Here is a 14078-nt window from a genome sequence, read left to right as displayed (position 1 = left end):
TTTGTGGGGGGCTGGGGGAGTGGGCGGGGCCATTGGGGTCCCCCCATGGTCCCCACCCACCTCTTCCAGCCCCCCCGACCCCTTACTCACCAGCACCGGAGCCCTGGTGCTGAAACATGCAGCCTAGGTGGCCACATGTTTCAGCACCAGGGCGAGGGGCCAACCATAGAGACGCTGTGGCAGCCACCGTGTCTCCATGGAGGACCCAGCCTCCAGTTGCCTCAGGGCATGGTCCCAGACCGTGCCCTGCACTGCTTTTTTAAGCTTCGATTTTTTTAGGCCCCTGGATATCCAGGGTCTAATTTTCTCCCTGTGCTGCAAGTTTGCAGTGCGGGGAACCCTGGCACTTACCGGCAGTTTGAGCTGCCGTGTGGCTGACTGGGGCCCCACCCGCACAGTGCAGGACAGGGTGACAGCCCCAGTGGCCCCAGTCTGGGCCCTCCTGCCCCTGCGCTGCCCTATGCTGCCTGGGGGATTCTGCCAGGAGGCCCTGGAGCCCCCCCACTCCTGCTTCTAAGGTAAGCGGAGGCTTTTTTCCTCCATTTTTTTCTGTTCTTTTTCTGTTTTTTTTTAAAGTAATGGTGCCTGGGATTGTGGGGGTAGCCTTGGGGTTTGAGGCGGGGCAAGAGGCACGTGCGCACTTGTGTGGACGCGCCCACTGAGAGCAAATTTACTCCCAACACTGGCACAGGTGTAGACATATTCCCAGATGCAGTTTGTTACACCTTATTTTATTGCACAGTAACCTTAAGGTATATTAATTGCACATGTAGATGAATCCCAAAGTGTCACAGCATTTACCTCTATTCCATTTTGCCATTCTTTCCTGGCTGCACAAAGGACAATAGTAGTTTAGTTCCCATTTTCTTAAATAGGCAATGTCTTCCCTTTTTCTTTCCCTCCAATTAATACTATTTTAACTCAAATTTTAAATACAGCATTGTTTAAAAAAAGAGTTGATGTATGCATTTATAGTACATTTTATTATTATTGCATATAAGTCTATTGCATTATTAGTCTATTATTATTGCATGTAAGTAGCTAGATCTAAATGGGCTTCACCCTCCTTGGGTTTATTTACACGAGATGTTTACTGCCCAGTAGACTAACTAACTATGACGTAACCAACTTGGTGTCTACATGCGCTCCCCTATTAGGCTGGAATAAACTAATTTACACCATAGCAGAGTAGTACTTGTAAATACAAGTACTATCCTTCTGTGAAGTAAAAAACTCTGCAGCAGTGCATGTGTGGATGCTGCCCCTGCTGGCTGGGGCCTAAGAGTGCTTCAGTGAGAGGGCTGCCTGTTGGCTAGCCCTGCATTGAAGCATCCTCATGCTCCAGTCAGCCCCTCCACAGCACATTGAGCTGCAGGGAGCAGCCCTGTCCAAACAGTGCACCTGGGAGCAATAATCTCTGGAGCAATAAACTCCAGTTTATTGCTTTGCATTAATTGCACATGTAGACGTGCTCCTTCTGACTCAAAATACTACTGTATTTTAAAATGTTATACTGCAAGTAATTAGGTAAGTTTATTTAGGCATAAACTATAATGCATTAGGCAGAAAAAGTAAGATCAGAGGGAAACTTTGTAGATTTTGCTACAGCATCCTTTTTTTTAATAATGATACTACATTTGGTATGGAATGGTAGAGAAGATAAATGTACAAGAAAACATAATTGTATAGGAGAAACTCTGAGAAATCATAATTGTCATGCCTGTTCTCCCTTGAACAAATGTTGATAACTCTTAATGTAACTAGTGGAACTTGTGAACTGAAAAGAGAAAATTATTCTTAATTTGCTTGGTTTAATATTTTTTGAAGATTTAAAGAAGGACAAAGAAAATAGCTAAGGAAAGGCCAAGTCTGACGAGAAGCCCAATACCCAAAGCAGAATGAGATGGAGTATGATACCACTGGGAAAACCAAGAAATGTAGGGTAGTCACTTGATCAACTATGTCTATGTTTCAGCATGTAATAAATATTTTAGGAATACAAAAAGCCCTGGGTCTTTCTGTATAGCAAGCTTTAGTATATGTAAGAGTCTGATTAAAGCTTAGAGAAGAATAGAAACATAAAAATTACTGACAACATTCAGATCAAATGCAACAAAATAAGTAATAAGAAGATGAAAAGTGTATGAGCCAAAACACAGAAAAGGCTGCAATTGTAGGTACAAATAGGAAAGCTAGTGATAAAGGAGATTCTTATTACTTAGGATTTAATTCTTTGCTTTAGCAGCCAAAATAAATGGAAGGTAAGATACTTTATCACTGCACAGATTGGTTATATTTTCCTTGTTTAGGGTGGAGCAAAAGAATAACCTTTGCAGTTTTGAAAAGAAGCATCTGACCCATCTGAGTTATACAACAGAGGCATAAAGGGGTAGGATAAGATAGTTCTTTGGATGAAGGACATGATCATTCATCATTAGTGGCTGGCTAATATATTTCCAACTAAATAAAGCAGCATCAGAACTATAATAATTGGAGTGAGAAAAGGCCAATTAAGTCATTCCCAACCATTGCAGGATTGTTTTTTGCACTGTAATTTTGAGGCCTTTTGTCTAATCTACTGTTTAATGTCACAAGTGATGAGCTTTCCATTGCTTCCTTTAGGAGGCTACACTACATTCTGATAATGTCACTGTGTAAAAGTTTATCCTGAGACTCAGCCCGAACCTTCCTTTGCCAATTCTCTTCAGTCAGTTTTACAGTATTTATTAGAGTTGCGCTTGATCACTGCCTGTTTTTTCAAGTTGCTGAAACATAAAGGGAAGATGTTTCTAGGCACACTTTGTCCATTATGACTAGGCATCTAAGTACACTTTGAACAACAAATAAATAACAGATTGCAGACTCTCAGACTTGACCACAGTAGTATTTTATGACACTATACAGAAGACTTGAATTCAGAAATGATAGGGGTTTTTTTGGCTTGTGTTTCTGTGAAAGCAATGGAGCCCTAAGGCAACATATTCACTCTCTGGAGGAAAAAAGTTCGGCCCTAGTGTTTCAATAGCAACTTTTATTTATCAGAAGACAGAAAGTATTGGCTGCAGTCTGAAGAAATGAATTACATTTCATTTTGGTCTTTATCAGACTGCTAGGGGAAAAAAGGGGAGACTGAACCTTACCTATTCCATATGCCTAGAGTTTTTATCCTTTTTGTCATTTGGGGGTGAACGGATGGGCTGTGGCTAAAAGTCCCTGGTTTTGAAATTTTGGGCAAGGCATTTTTCTAGAAATGTTTGTAACCCTGTAACTCACTTCCCCAGTTGGACTAGCAGACAGACTTTGTGCCCAGTCCAAAGTCCATTTGTTTTCTCAGAATTTTGCTTCTCTGAGTGAGGAGTAGGAGAGACTTCTTATGCCAGGCCAGTTATTTAGAAAGGATCGTTTACCTGCATTGCAAACAGGCTCTGAGACTGTATGTTGATATCTCTTTCAAGTGCCCTAGGTCTTAACGAGCGGTGGTGGGTGTTGTGTTAGAAACTTAGTTTTATGGTGGAGCCTCTTTTCATGTAGCAAAAGTTGGTTATCCGTTACTACACTTTTTAAATTTATATGTTTCATCTTTGACTCCCCATAGCTTACTTCTCCACTGGCATCCAAGTCATCACCAAATCCTGGTTCCTTCTCCTAAATCTTACGATATCCTCCCCTTGCGTGTTTCTTTTCATTTGCTTCTACTCATTGTTCACATAAATTCAAGCTTTTCTTTCAAAAAGCTCCATAATTCTGCCCTCTCATGAATTTGACTGATTGTGTCGTACACCCTTTCTTACTCTTTTCTGGTTACTCATGGTGCCAGCAGCATGCCTGTTTCCTTTCTCTCCTTCAGTTGCTTTTTACCATGTGCCTTTTTCTGTGCTGCCCCTTACATTTGGCACAGACTGCCATGCATTGTATGCCAAGCTTCCTCCTTTTCCTATTATTCTGTATTGTATCTGCTCATGCCCTTTATACTGTAAACTCTGTTGGGTAGTGATGCCATTCTTCGCTAAGCACAATTCATCTGTTGTGAAGTACTATGTATACCTACAGTGCTATTTAAATAACAAACAATAATTCCATGTACATTTCTTTAAAAAAAGAGAATGGCATCTCTAAACTATCTGCATTTTTAGTTCACACAAATGGCCTATCTAAATTTCAAATCATCCAAATGTGTTGTCTGAAGAGACATTGTTAATAGTGATAGCATTAAAATGCACTCCCAACAATCTCAACTTTTGAATAGATTTTTTAAATGAGCGTGAATTTTAATGCTCCTCCTGGTATATTATTCTGCAAGGTATAATATTTTGTTAAATTTGGTGAAATAATTCAAGGAAGCTTAATGTGTTTCTCAACTGTGCTGTACAGGACTATGTATAACTTATATCCCTTAAAATAAATAGTCCTTTGGATTGATAAGAAGGGTAGACTTGAGAACATATCTAAGAAAACTGCCACAATCAATTTTGCGTGATGCTTTAAATTTATAACATTTTGGGACTTTAATTACAATACTTGAAGGTCAAAAAAGTTCTGGATTGCAATAAAATTTAAAATGTAATAAAGAAATTATTCCTGAAGAGATGAAAGTCTAGGTTCATTGCTCATTAAATGGTAACTTCACAGCACTTTGACATATTCAGCTGAAGAATCTGAATTACAAATTAGGTGAAACGGTACCTGAGGCAAAATTACCTAGGTTTTTCAGATAAGCTAAGATTTGGGAAATACAGTCTCTCTCAATGTAAAATCTTTACTTGTAAGAACAACTTTTTCTTCTACATTTAGTGCTTGCCTCAATCCACATGTCACTGGTTAAATGAATGATTAGTAGTGCTAATATAAATATGCATAATTACCTACTATGTCATTTGATAGGCAACCAATTTGTTATCAAAACAAGGTTTTTCTTTATAATGTGCTGAACATATAATTAAAAAACAAAGCTGTTGTAATGAACAGACAAGGAACGTGGTCCTACATCCCTCACTCTCACAAAATGCTTCAGTGAAATCAATGAAACTCATGTGTTTAAGGTTTGAAGAGGTGAGCCCTGGACCAGCTGTTTGCTTGTGTTTTCCATAGTGTGCAATAATTGAAGTAATCATTGAATTGCTGAAGATTTGCAGTAAATTAAGAAAGCAATAGTTTCTTTAAAAAAGCAGTATTTTTTCTAGACTTCTTATAATGGATTCTTATACTGGATTGTGATTCACAGAGCAGTGCAAAAGAGCCATAAAGCAAATGAGAATCTGGCCTCCTATATGCCTTCTAGTCGGATTTTTTCCCTTTTTGAAACATGCGGTTTATTTTATTCGTTCACTTTCTTAGCTAATGACCTGTGTTTAAATTCAAATGATGCTGGGAAAAAAATCTTGCTCAGCCAACTGACCATTCTGTCAGTGGAGTAACATGGCATTATCATCATCTTTTGCCCATGATTATTTTGAAAATGGGGCCTAACTATCCTCTTCCCTAGCTGTGTTCTCATAGATACTGAATGATGATCTGAAACTGATGAAGTGGAAAAGAGAATGGCAGGACTGTCCTGAGCCTGACCATTTATAGCATAAAGAGTATTGTAAATGCTATGCTTGAGCTGTACAGCAGATAAAGAAATATTTCTTCTCTTCTACTATAGCATTAACAAAGTCCAGATGACAAAATTTTTCTATATGGTGAATAATGTGGTTATTCTAGGCAGTTCCTATCTAGTAGGAAAGTCAGTCTTTTATGCTCAGAAGGCAATTTTTTAAGTGCTTTCTAGGTAAGATTGTTCAGCTTGAGCTGAGCACAGTTGTTCTTGATTTATTTTAGCCATCTATAGTTACTCACTCTGAGACTGGAGTGAAACTACAACATATATGTTTAAATATAAATACAAACATATGTATGTATATATCTCTATATGTGTATATTTATCTATATCTAGATAAGTGCACACACATGTATCTCACACAAACAAAATAAGATTAACCATTTAAGTTACTCAAACTGGCATTTCCACTTAACCTGTCTGTCCAAAACACAGATTGTTTCCCAGCCTCTCTGAGGTGCAAAACCCTCCACAGTTTTTTATTTGACTGGCACCACTTCCAACTTGTGACACTAGTGTTGACATTCATGTTGCCAATACAAATTTCCACACCTCACTGAATAGGGGAGTGGGAAGCTCAACATGGAAAGAAATTATAATAATGAGTTTTGTATTGAATTTGATATCAAATGTATACATAAGGACTCCAATATAGATTGTGCCATTCCTTTTCCTATTAATTTTTAATCTGTTTTAAATCATCTTTTTCCTTGATGAAAAAACACTTCTCACAGTAATTTATGACTGACATTATTGACATTTCTTTTAATTAATTCTTCTGCCACCATTCTGTTTGTTTTCATAATGTTCTTTAATATAGATTCTATTCTTAGAATAAAACTTCTTTATGATTCACTTCCTAGCATATACCTTATTACAAGTTATGTAATAGAAATTCACACAATATGTTTCTTTATTCTCTGCAGCTCCAACAGAAGCTCCCTTGCACCCTCATCTAGGTATGTGATAAAAAATGTTTACCGCTATTTTAATAATGTTGAAATTATTAGCTTCTTTATACATGAGCTGTAAAGCTTGGTGGCACTGTATGGAACTGTGGCTTTAGGAAATTCATAATAATAATATGAGATTTACTTAAAAGGAATTGAGATAAGTTTAGCCTGTTTGGTTTGTTTTTAGCATGATTATGCAGTTTCCATTTGCTTATTGGCTTATAGTTCTTACATGCCTATGTAGATGTCACTCTGCTTAGGTAATATTGGATATGGTCATACCTGGTTCATTGTTCTCATTTTATTTTGCCTTGTATCACTGTGTTGGTGTGCTTAAGGAAGGCACCCAAAGATGACCAAAATACAGTCAACAACCATGCTTGCATTCCCTATATTATAGTAAAAATGAGCCATGCAAGCTAAAGACTGCATTCTAGATCCTGTTCTGTGTACCAAACATATACAGCTGCTTGGCCAAAAATGACCCGTGTGACAGGAAGGTGACTTGGCTCCCATTCTCCCAGTGGATAGCCTAACGTGCCTCAAGAACATGAAAGCACTGAGCAGGGAGTCACTCCTAGGCAGGCTATCAGCACGGAGGGAGAGGTGTAAACTCAGAGCTTCAGATTACATGCCCCTGCCTTCTTGCAATCCTTCTTTGTCCTGTGGATTTGCCAACATCAAGGATGTACCCATTTCTTGTTTAATAGCCTAGTGGTGAGCAGAGGTGTAACAGCACAGCTGGGTGCCTGGAGCAGCTGTCACACACTGGGACAATGACAACTTTGGGTTGCTGCTGTGCCGCCAGTGTAGTTGTTCAACTGTAGCAGCAACCATTGTTTTCTGCCCCCCTCTCCACCCCGTGCCTGAGGCAGCTACCCATGTCACCCCACCCTAGGATACTCACCCAGATTCTAGATCCTTGTCACCCAGTGGAGTTTGAAGCTGTATTTCTCATTTTCCAGGGAAGTGGCTTATCCATCAGACTATAGACTATGCAGGCCAAAAGACTTCTACCCCTTTCATTAGAGCTGGGCTACTAGGTAAAAAGGAATTAAAAAGTTATAGGGCCAAGGTGGGGGGCAGTGGGGGAATGCAAGAGGGAGCCTGACTCTGAGTTCACTGGTTATTGCTTAGACTGTTGTGAAACAGGAGTAATTCCTGTGAACGTATCAGATTTCTGTTAATGCATAACTGACTAATGTCAAATTTAGACCCACAGGTATTAGGAATGTAAAATTCCTGGTAAGTCATCTAGTCCATCTCATTGCAGGGCAAGTGTTCTCCCAATTCTTGATTTAAAAACAGGAGTCAGGACAGGGAAGTTCGGAGGAGTAGCTTAAACAATTCACATCCTGTGAGACCTCCTATCAAACTTTACATTCAAACTAAACAAACTGAAACTACTGCCTTACAACCTTTCCTCAGAAAAACCAGCCTTAAATACTTGTATACTTTAAGCAGATATTTGTTTTACTGAATTTTTTCTTTTACCTTGCAGTTATAAAATACTTTGGCTCTAAATAAGGCATCATGTTTCCTCAAAGTGGTTAGCTAGCAAACTAGACCATTAGGCTTCTTCTTACAATTGTTTCCAACAGTGCTTTATTTCTTTTCAAGCTGAAATGCATAGTGACAGCATCATCCTACGAGAGGACTTTGACTCTTATCTTCAGCTAGAATTGAATCCCACTTTGTGGTAAGTTTCAAGTCTCTAATTTACATTTGTTTCAGGAAGTTAGTATCCTTTATTTATTATGGTTATGTATTTGTATTATGGCAACATGTAGATGCCTCCACTCACTTCAGTGGTACTTTCTCAGTACAGTTCTGTAGGTGGATAGGTCTTGGCAGGCTCAGGACTTAAAATTAGCTAGACTGACAAAAGGGTGAAATTCTGTTCACCTTCAATACAATAACACATTCCCATTGACTTCACTGGTCAGAATTTAATTCAAAGAGTTGGAAAAAAATTATTTACATTTTATAGGTGGGGTCTCAAGTATCAAAAGATTAAGGGACAGACTTTAGTAAAAGGCCTAAGACCTGAGTTAGGCACCACACCAACTAATTTTCAGGGCTGTGTGTAGACAACACGAGGGGCATGTGTGCATGACACTTTAAAACGGGCTAAATGCTTTTGCACCACTTTAACGGTGTCAGTGTTTGCACGTGTCAGCGGCGTATTCTGCATTAACTACAGCTGCTGTAGCAAATTTGGCAGCATAATGCAATTTAAATGACTTGGAGCACAGCAAACTAAAATTCCTCCTTGCGGGGTCTACAGGGGGCTTTGAGTAGATGGGGGCTCTCTCCCCCTCCCCATGGGACCAGGGGCTATTTTTAGCCTGCCAATCCCCCTCCCATCCCCAGATGAACAATTAGCCTCCCAGCAAACAAATCCCCTCTATTCCACACCGGTAAAAGTGGCACTGGGAGCGGCTTCTGGGATGGGGAGTTTGGTGGGTGGGAGGGAGAGGGGGAGGCTAAAAATAGCCTGATGCTGCGGGGCTGGGTAGGAAAAGCTCAGCCCCAGGACTGGAGCCAGTGGCTTGGCTTTCCCAGCCCCAGGACTGTACTGGGAACTGTACAGTAGATCAGGAAAGTCAGATTGTTCTAAAAATGACCAACTTGAAATAATATAAATTGGGCTACCTCTGAGGTAGGGTTAACTTAGATCAGGGTGACCTTTTAGAGCAGTCTAACCTTCCTGGAATTTCTATACTGTTTGAACGTATATCCATATAACTAGGGATCTAAGCATAAGGTCCCACCTAGGCAAACTCAGTTAGATTGGATGGCCAATTTTAATGTGATCTAATCTCCCCATGATGTCCCCGAATGTCTATACACAGCTCTTGAACACTCTATTGAAGCATGTGCTTATGAGTGTTTTTAAAAAGATAGAGCAGGCCTCCTCTCAAACAAACAGTTATATACTTAATGAGCCTATGGAGGAAGGTATAAGTCTACTGCAGTGCACAAATAATAATGACATTTATATAATAGATAAGCTTATTTGACATTCTGTAACTAATTGTCAGTTAAGTGCACTGGTGGACCCTAATTTTAAGTTTTTAAAATATAGAACTAGTATTCTGGGAGCATTTCCTTTACATGGGATTCTTCATGATGATAGGTTGGTACTTTGCCCTTTTGCTAGTCCATTCCATTAATATATACCGCCTTGTATACTTTGTTTGCTACAAGCCAGAGATTTCTTAAGGAGCTAATTTTAGTCGTTTCAGTAAAACTCTTGATAAAGGCAAACTCTCATTCAGTTCAAATTCAGACTTTAATCTGCTGAACAGTAATTTCAGTTGTTTTGTTTGAATTTATGGATTCTTTGTAATCATATTATTCCTCTTGAAACCCTGATTTAATTTGTTCTTTTTACCAGGTTCTGCTGTGTGTTCACATCCCTGCCGCCCTGCTCCCCTCCCCGTGACCCCATGAGGCTGGGGACAGAGGAGCCGAGCAGGGAGCTCGTAGCAGATACTCTCTCTGCGCTGCCCCAGCAATGCACCTCCTGCACCTGGGTCTGCACTGAGGGAAGTGGTGTGGGGCTCCGCCACTCAAAGTAGCAGCAGGTGCAGGAGGTGCAGCAGGGTGGCAAGAAGATCCCAGGGCGGCTCCACTGTTCCCAGTCATGCCAGGTCTTGCCTGCAAGGCTACAGCAGCCCCATGAGAGGGAAACAGCGCAGGAGCTCAAGCCCGCAGCCTGCTTCCCGCACAGATCTGGGGGCGCAGGTTCCCCTTGCCCCCTGGGAGTGCACGCAGTTGCCAGGAGCCAGGCCCGCCCCTGCCCAAGTCAGCAGCAGGTAGGCAGCAGTGGGGGAGCCAGCTGTGTGCTCCAGCTGCAGCTGCCTTCTGTTGAGGGCAGGGAGCTGTGGACCTGGGTCCCTGGCCCCATAGCCCTGGCAGCTGAGGACCTCCTCCAGCAGGACAAGTGGCTGGGGCTGTGAGTGGGGGCAGGGGGCACGAGCAGGGCTAGGCAGAGTGTGGGGGGGAAGTGAGGGGTATCAACAGGGCTGTGGGGGGCCTTTAATTCTAATCATGGATTGGGGGGGGGGTTATCAGAGAATTTGCTTTTTTTTATCATGGAAAACCAGGATCCTTACTGATAACAGTGTTTATCACCTCATCCGCAAAACAAAAGTTTCTGTTCTGCCTGCCTGTCCCAGTGAAATTGGAGACACACACAGATACCTCTCAGCATTAGCTAGCATACCACATGCCTAGGGTCTGTGCTGTTGGAGATAGGAGGGAGGGAGGGAGGGGGGATCCCTGCTTGTCCAGCAATAAGGGGGGAGAGGGAAGGTCAGGGAGAAGCTGGGCAGACACTGCTATACCTGCAGTTTCTGCCAGAGTTCCAGCCAGAGAGCAGAGGGGAGGGGCCAGCCCTGTTCTGAGGCAAAGGGCCCTGCCCAGCCCAGAGAGCATGCCAGGATGCTGGAGGAGTCTGTTTTATCTTAAAGCATCAAGAGGTCTGGGACAGGCATTGCATAAACCAGTTTGAGCCAAATCAGTTAAGTCTGATACTACATTCAACTGGGCTTATCTCAAACCAGTTTCATCCATTTTCAAATTGGTTTATGTGCACTGAACATCTGTTCTGTTACGGGTTTAAACCAGTTTCTGATCACTTAAACCGGTTTATATGTAATGTCTGTCCCTAGCCATAGTGTTAGCCTCCCACTCTGCATCTGTGAAATGGGGTCCTAATCCTGGCAAGGGCCTTTTAGTACTGCTGTGTTAGAAAAATAATAATTCATTTCACATCTTTCAGCTACACTAAAATTCAGTTAGGAAACAAATGAGAAGAAAAAAATAAGTCTAAGAAGATATCGTGAGCTTGGCTGAATAAAGGATTTCTGTTGAAACTCTTCCCTCATGAGAACCTTCTTAATGGTGAAAGCTCATTCTCACTTGATTGTGTAGCTAGAGTTAAATCAGGGATTATTAACAGTTTATGCCAACCACCCTAAAATTGCATTTTCCCCCTGGCAGCTGCTAACATCCTCTTTTTATCACTAACAATTGCTGTAACTGCAATAGCAGGATTTCCAATCCTCTTCTTTCCCTGATTTGCTCTGCTCAGAATGTGGTAGCAGCTGTCTTGCATACAGAAGATACTCTAATGGTGGCTAGGCATCAGGGGCTAGTTAAGCTAAGCCCTACTGATAATTTGTTCTGTCTTTATTTGTATAAAGATGAAAAGGGGTTTGGCTGTAATTTTTTCTATAGTCTATTCTTCCCAAATCCTATGTAATAAATCCAGGTTGGATGCAATTGTGATGCTGCCCCAGCTCTCAAATTGCTTCATGCCATGTGCAACTGCAGCCAGAGATGTATACAGGGAGGCCATTTCCTAGCCTGTGTGTGTGCGCCTAATTTTATAAGTCCCTGTAGAGGCTGAGCATGCCACTCAATCACTTGGAGGAACTTCAGATTAAATAACTGTTTTATATATGAGCACTGTCCTCCTCTGGCTCTGACTTCCTGTTTTTTTATTTATGCATCTCCCTTCACACATTAGAAAGGGACAGCCCAGTGAATATGAGTTGTTACAGGTACACTGTGAGTAAGAGAAGGAAGGGCTGAGTGGGTAAGGCCTTGTCTATACCAGGCTGATTCTGCCATCAGAAATTCTTGCAGCAGACAGAAGCTCCTACCACAGGGTAGCTGGCAGAGTACATGCACACATAACTTTGCACTTAGCTTTGCTAGCAGAACCCGAATTCTAAAGGTAAAACTATATAATGTAGAGCAGGCCTAAAAATGTGTTTGAGTTAACTGATAGGAGCAGGAAAGGAGATGACGATGAGGGCCTATATAAAAAAAAGCTACATCAGCCAGGTTGTTAGGCGGTCTGAAAGTAGAGTGAATGAGAAAAAGGGGCTGTAGTAAACATTTCTCAGGTAGGGAAGAAAAGGAAAGAGAAGGGGGTGTTATAAAGAGCATAACAGAGGTTAAACAAGGAAGTTGTTGAGCCCTAAAATGGTCAAAATGTTCTTTGTCCTCCAGTGTCATTGTGCCTGGACACATCTACACATGCATTTGATTTGGGATCAGTTTACTTGCAAGCAGCAAACTGCTCCCACTTCCTGGAGCCCTACGTGCACCCCTGCTGCCACCAGGGGGAGCTCTAGGCTAGCCCAGGGGCTGGAAGGAGCACTGGGCCAGGAGACAGCTGTGTCCTGGCTGGGGCTAGAACATTATACCCCACCTCCAGGGGCTGCCTACTGCTAGGATGGGGACAATGTCCCCCTGGCCAGGCAGCAGGGAGCTCCTGGTCCCAGCTTACTGATCAGGGACCTAGGACTTGGAAAGAGCTGGAGGGGAGGGGCAGCCCCTTGGCTCACTGCTAGCTGCCCAACTGGCAGATTGGGGCAGGGGGCTGGGACTTATCCCTTCCCTGCAGCTCTTTCCATGCCCCTTGCCTCGATCACCCGATTGGGGCATGGGGCTGGGACCTGCCCCTTACAAGGACAGTCCCCAGCCCCCACCCCGCACATGGGGCAGAGTATGGGGAACCAGTTCCCAGCTCAGCTTTCCAAGTGTGGAGCTGGGTGGAGAACAAGCTGGGAAGCTAATTTTCCCTTATCTCCCAACACCAGATCCGCAACCACGGGGTGGCATTGAGAGATAAGGATCTCCCATCCCCCCAATCACAATGGTGGAGCGGGGGCTGGGAAATAAGGATCTCCCAACCTGTACTCCCTGATCGCGATCTCAGAGCAGAGGGATTGAAACTCTCTGCTGCCAGGACAGGGGGTCATAGTCCCCACTTGGACTTCAGTGGCAGAGTCTGCCCCAGCAGCAGGCATCTACTGGGGGTAGGGAGCAATCTCCTGCCCCCAGGGAATGGCTGACTGGGAGCTGATTTCATAAATTTCATAGACATTAGGGCTGGAAGTGACCTCGGAAGATCATCGAGTCCAGCCCCCTGCCCAAGGGGCAGGAAGTCAGCTGGGGTCATAGGATCCCAGCAAAATAAACATCCACATTTCTCGTGAAGACGTTCAATATGGGTGCTTGAACCACCTCCAATAGCAGGCTATTCCAGACCTTGGAGGCTCAGACAGTAAAGAAGTTCTTCCTTATGTCCAGCCTGAAACGGTCTTGCAGGAGTTTATAACCATTCGACCTTGTCATCCCTTGGGGCGCTCTGGTGAACAAACGTTCCCCCAGATCCTGGTGAACACCCCGATAAACTTACAGGTGGCCATCAGATCTCCCCTGAGCCTGCGCTTTTCCAGGCTAAAGAGCCCCATTGCTCTCAGCCTGTTGTCATAAGGTCTGTTTTCCTGACCTCTGATCATGCGCGTGGCTCTTCTCTGGACTCTCAAGCTTCTCCACGTCCTTTTTGAATTGTGGGGACTGAAACTGGACGCAGTACTCCAGCTGTGGCCTCACCAAGGCCGAATACAACGGGAGCATGACATCCTGGGATTTGCTTGAGAAGCATCTATAGATGCAAGCCAGTGTTTTGGTCGCTTTACTAGCCGCCGCATCACATTGCA

The 14078-nt window shown here is 42.8% G+C and overlaps 1 protein-coding gene across 1 annotated transcript in view; it reads left to right on the top strand.

Annotated features, from left to right (window-relative positions):
- RELN (reelin) overlaps nt 1-14078 on the top strand; it is a 479029-nt gene that overhangs the window by 170620 nt on the left and 294331 nt on the right. The window contains exons 5-6 of the mRNA XM_025214714.1: nt 6526-6558; nt 8173-8251. Coding sequence (XP_025070499.1) covers nt 6526-6558; nt 8173-8251 — 112 coding nt within the window. The remainder of the gene's footprint in view (nt 1-6525; nt 6559-8172; nt 8252-14078) is intronic.

The sequence above is a fragment of the Alligator sinensis genome, unplaced genomic scaffold, assembly GCF_000455745.1.
Source record: "Alligator sinensis unplaced genomic scaffold, ASM45574v1 scaffold915_1, whole genome shotgun sequence".
In the NCBI taxonomy this organism is placed as follows: Eukaryota; Metazoa; Chordata; order Crocodylia; family Alligatoridae; genus Alligator; species Alligator sinensis.
This window is presented reverse-complemented; position numbering and strand designations above follow the sequence as displayed.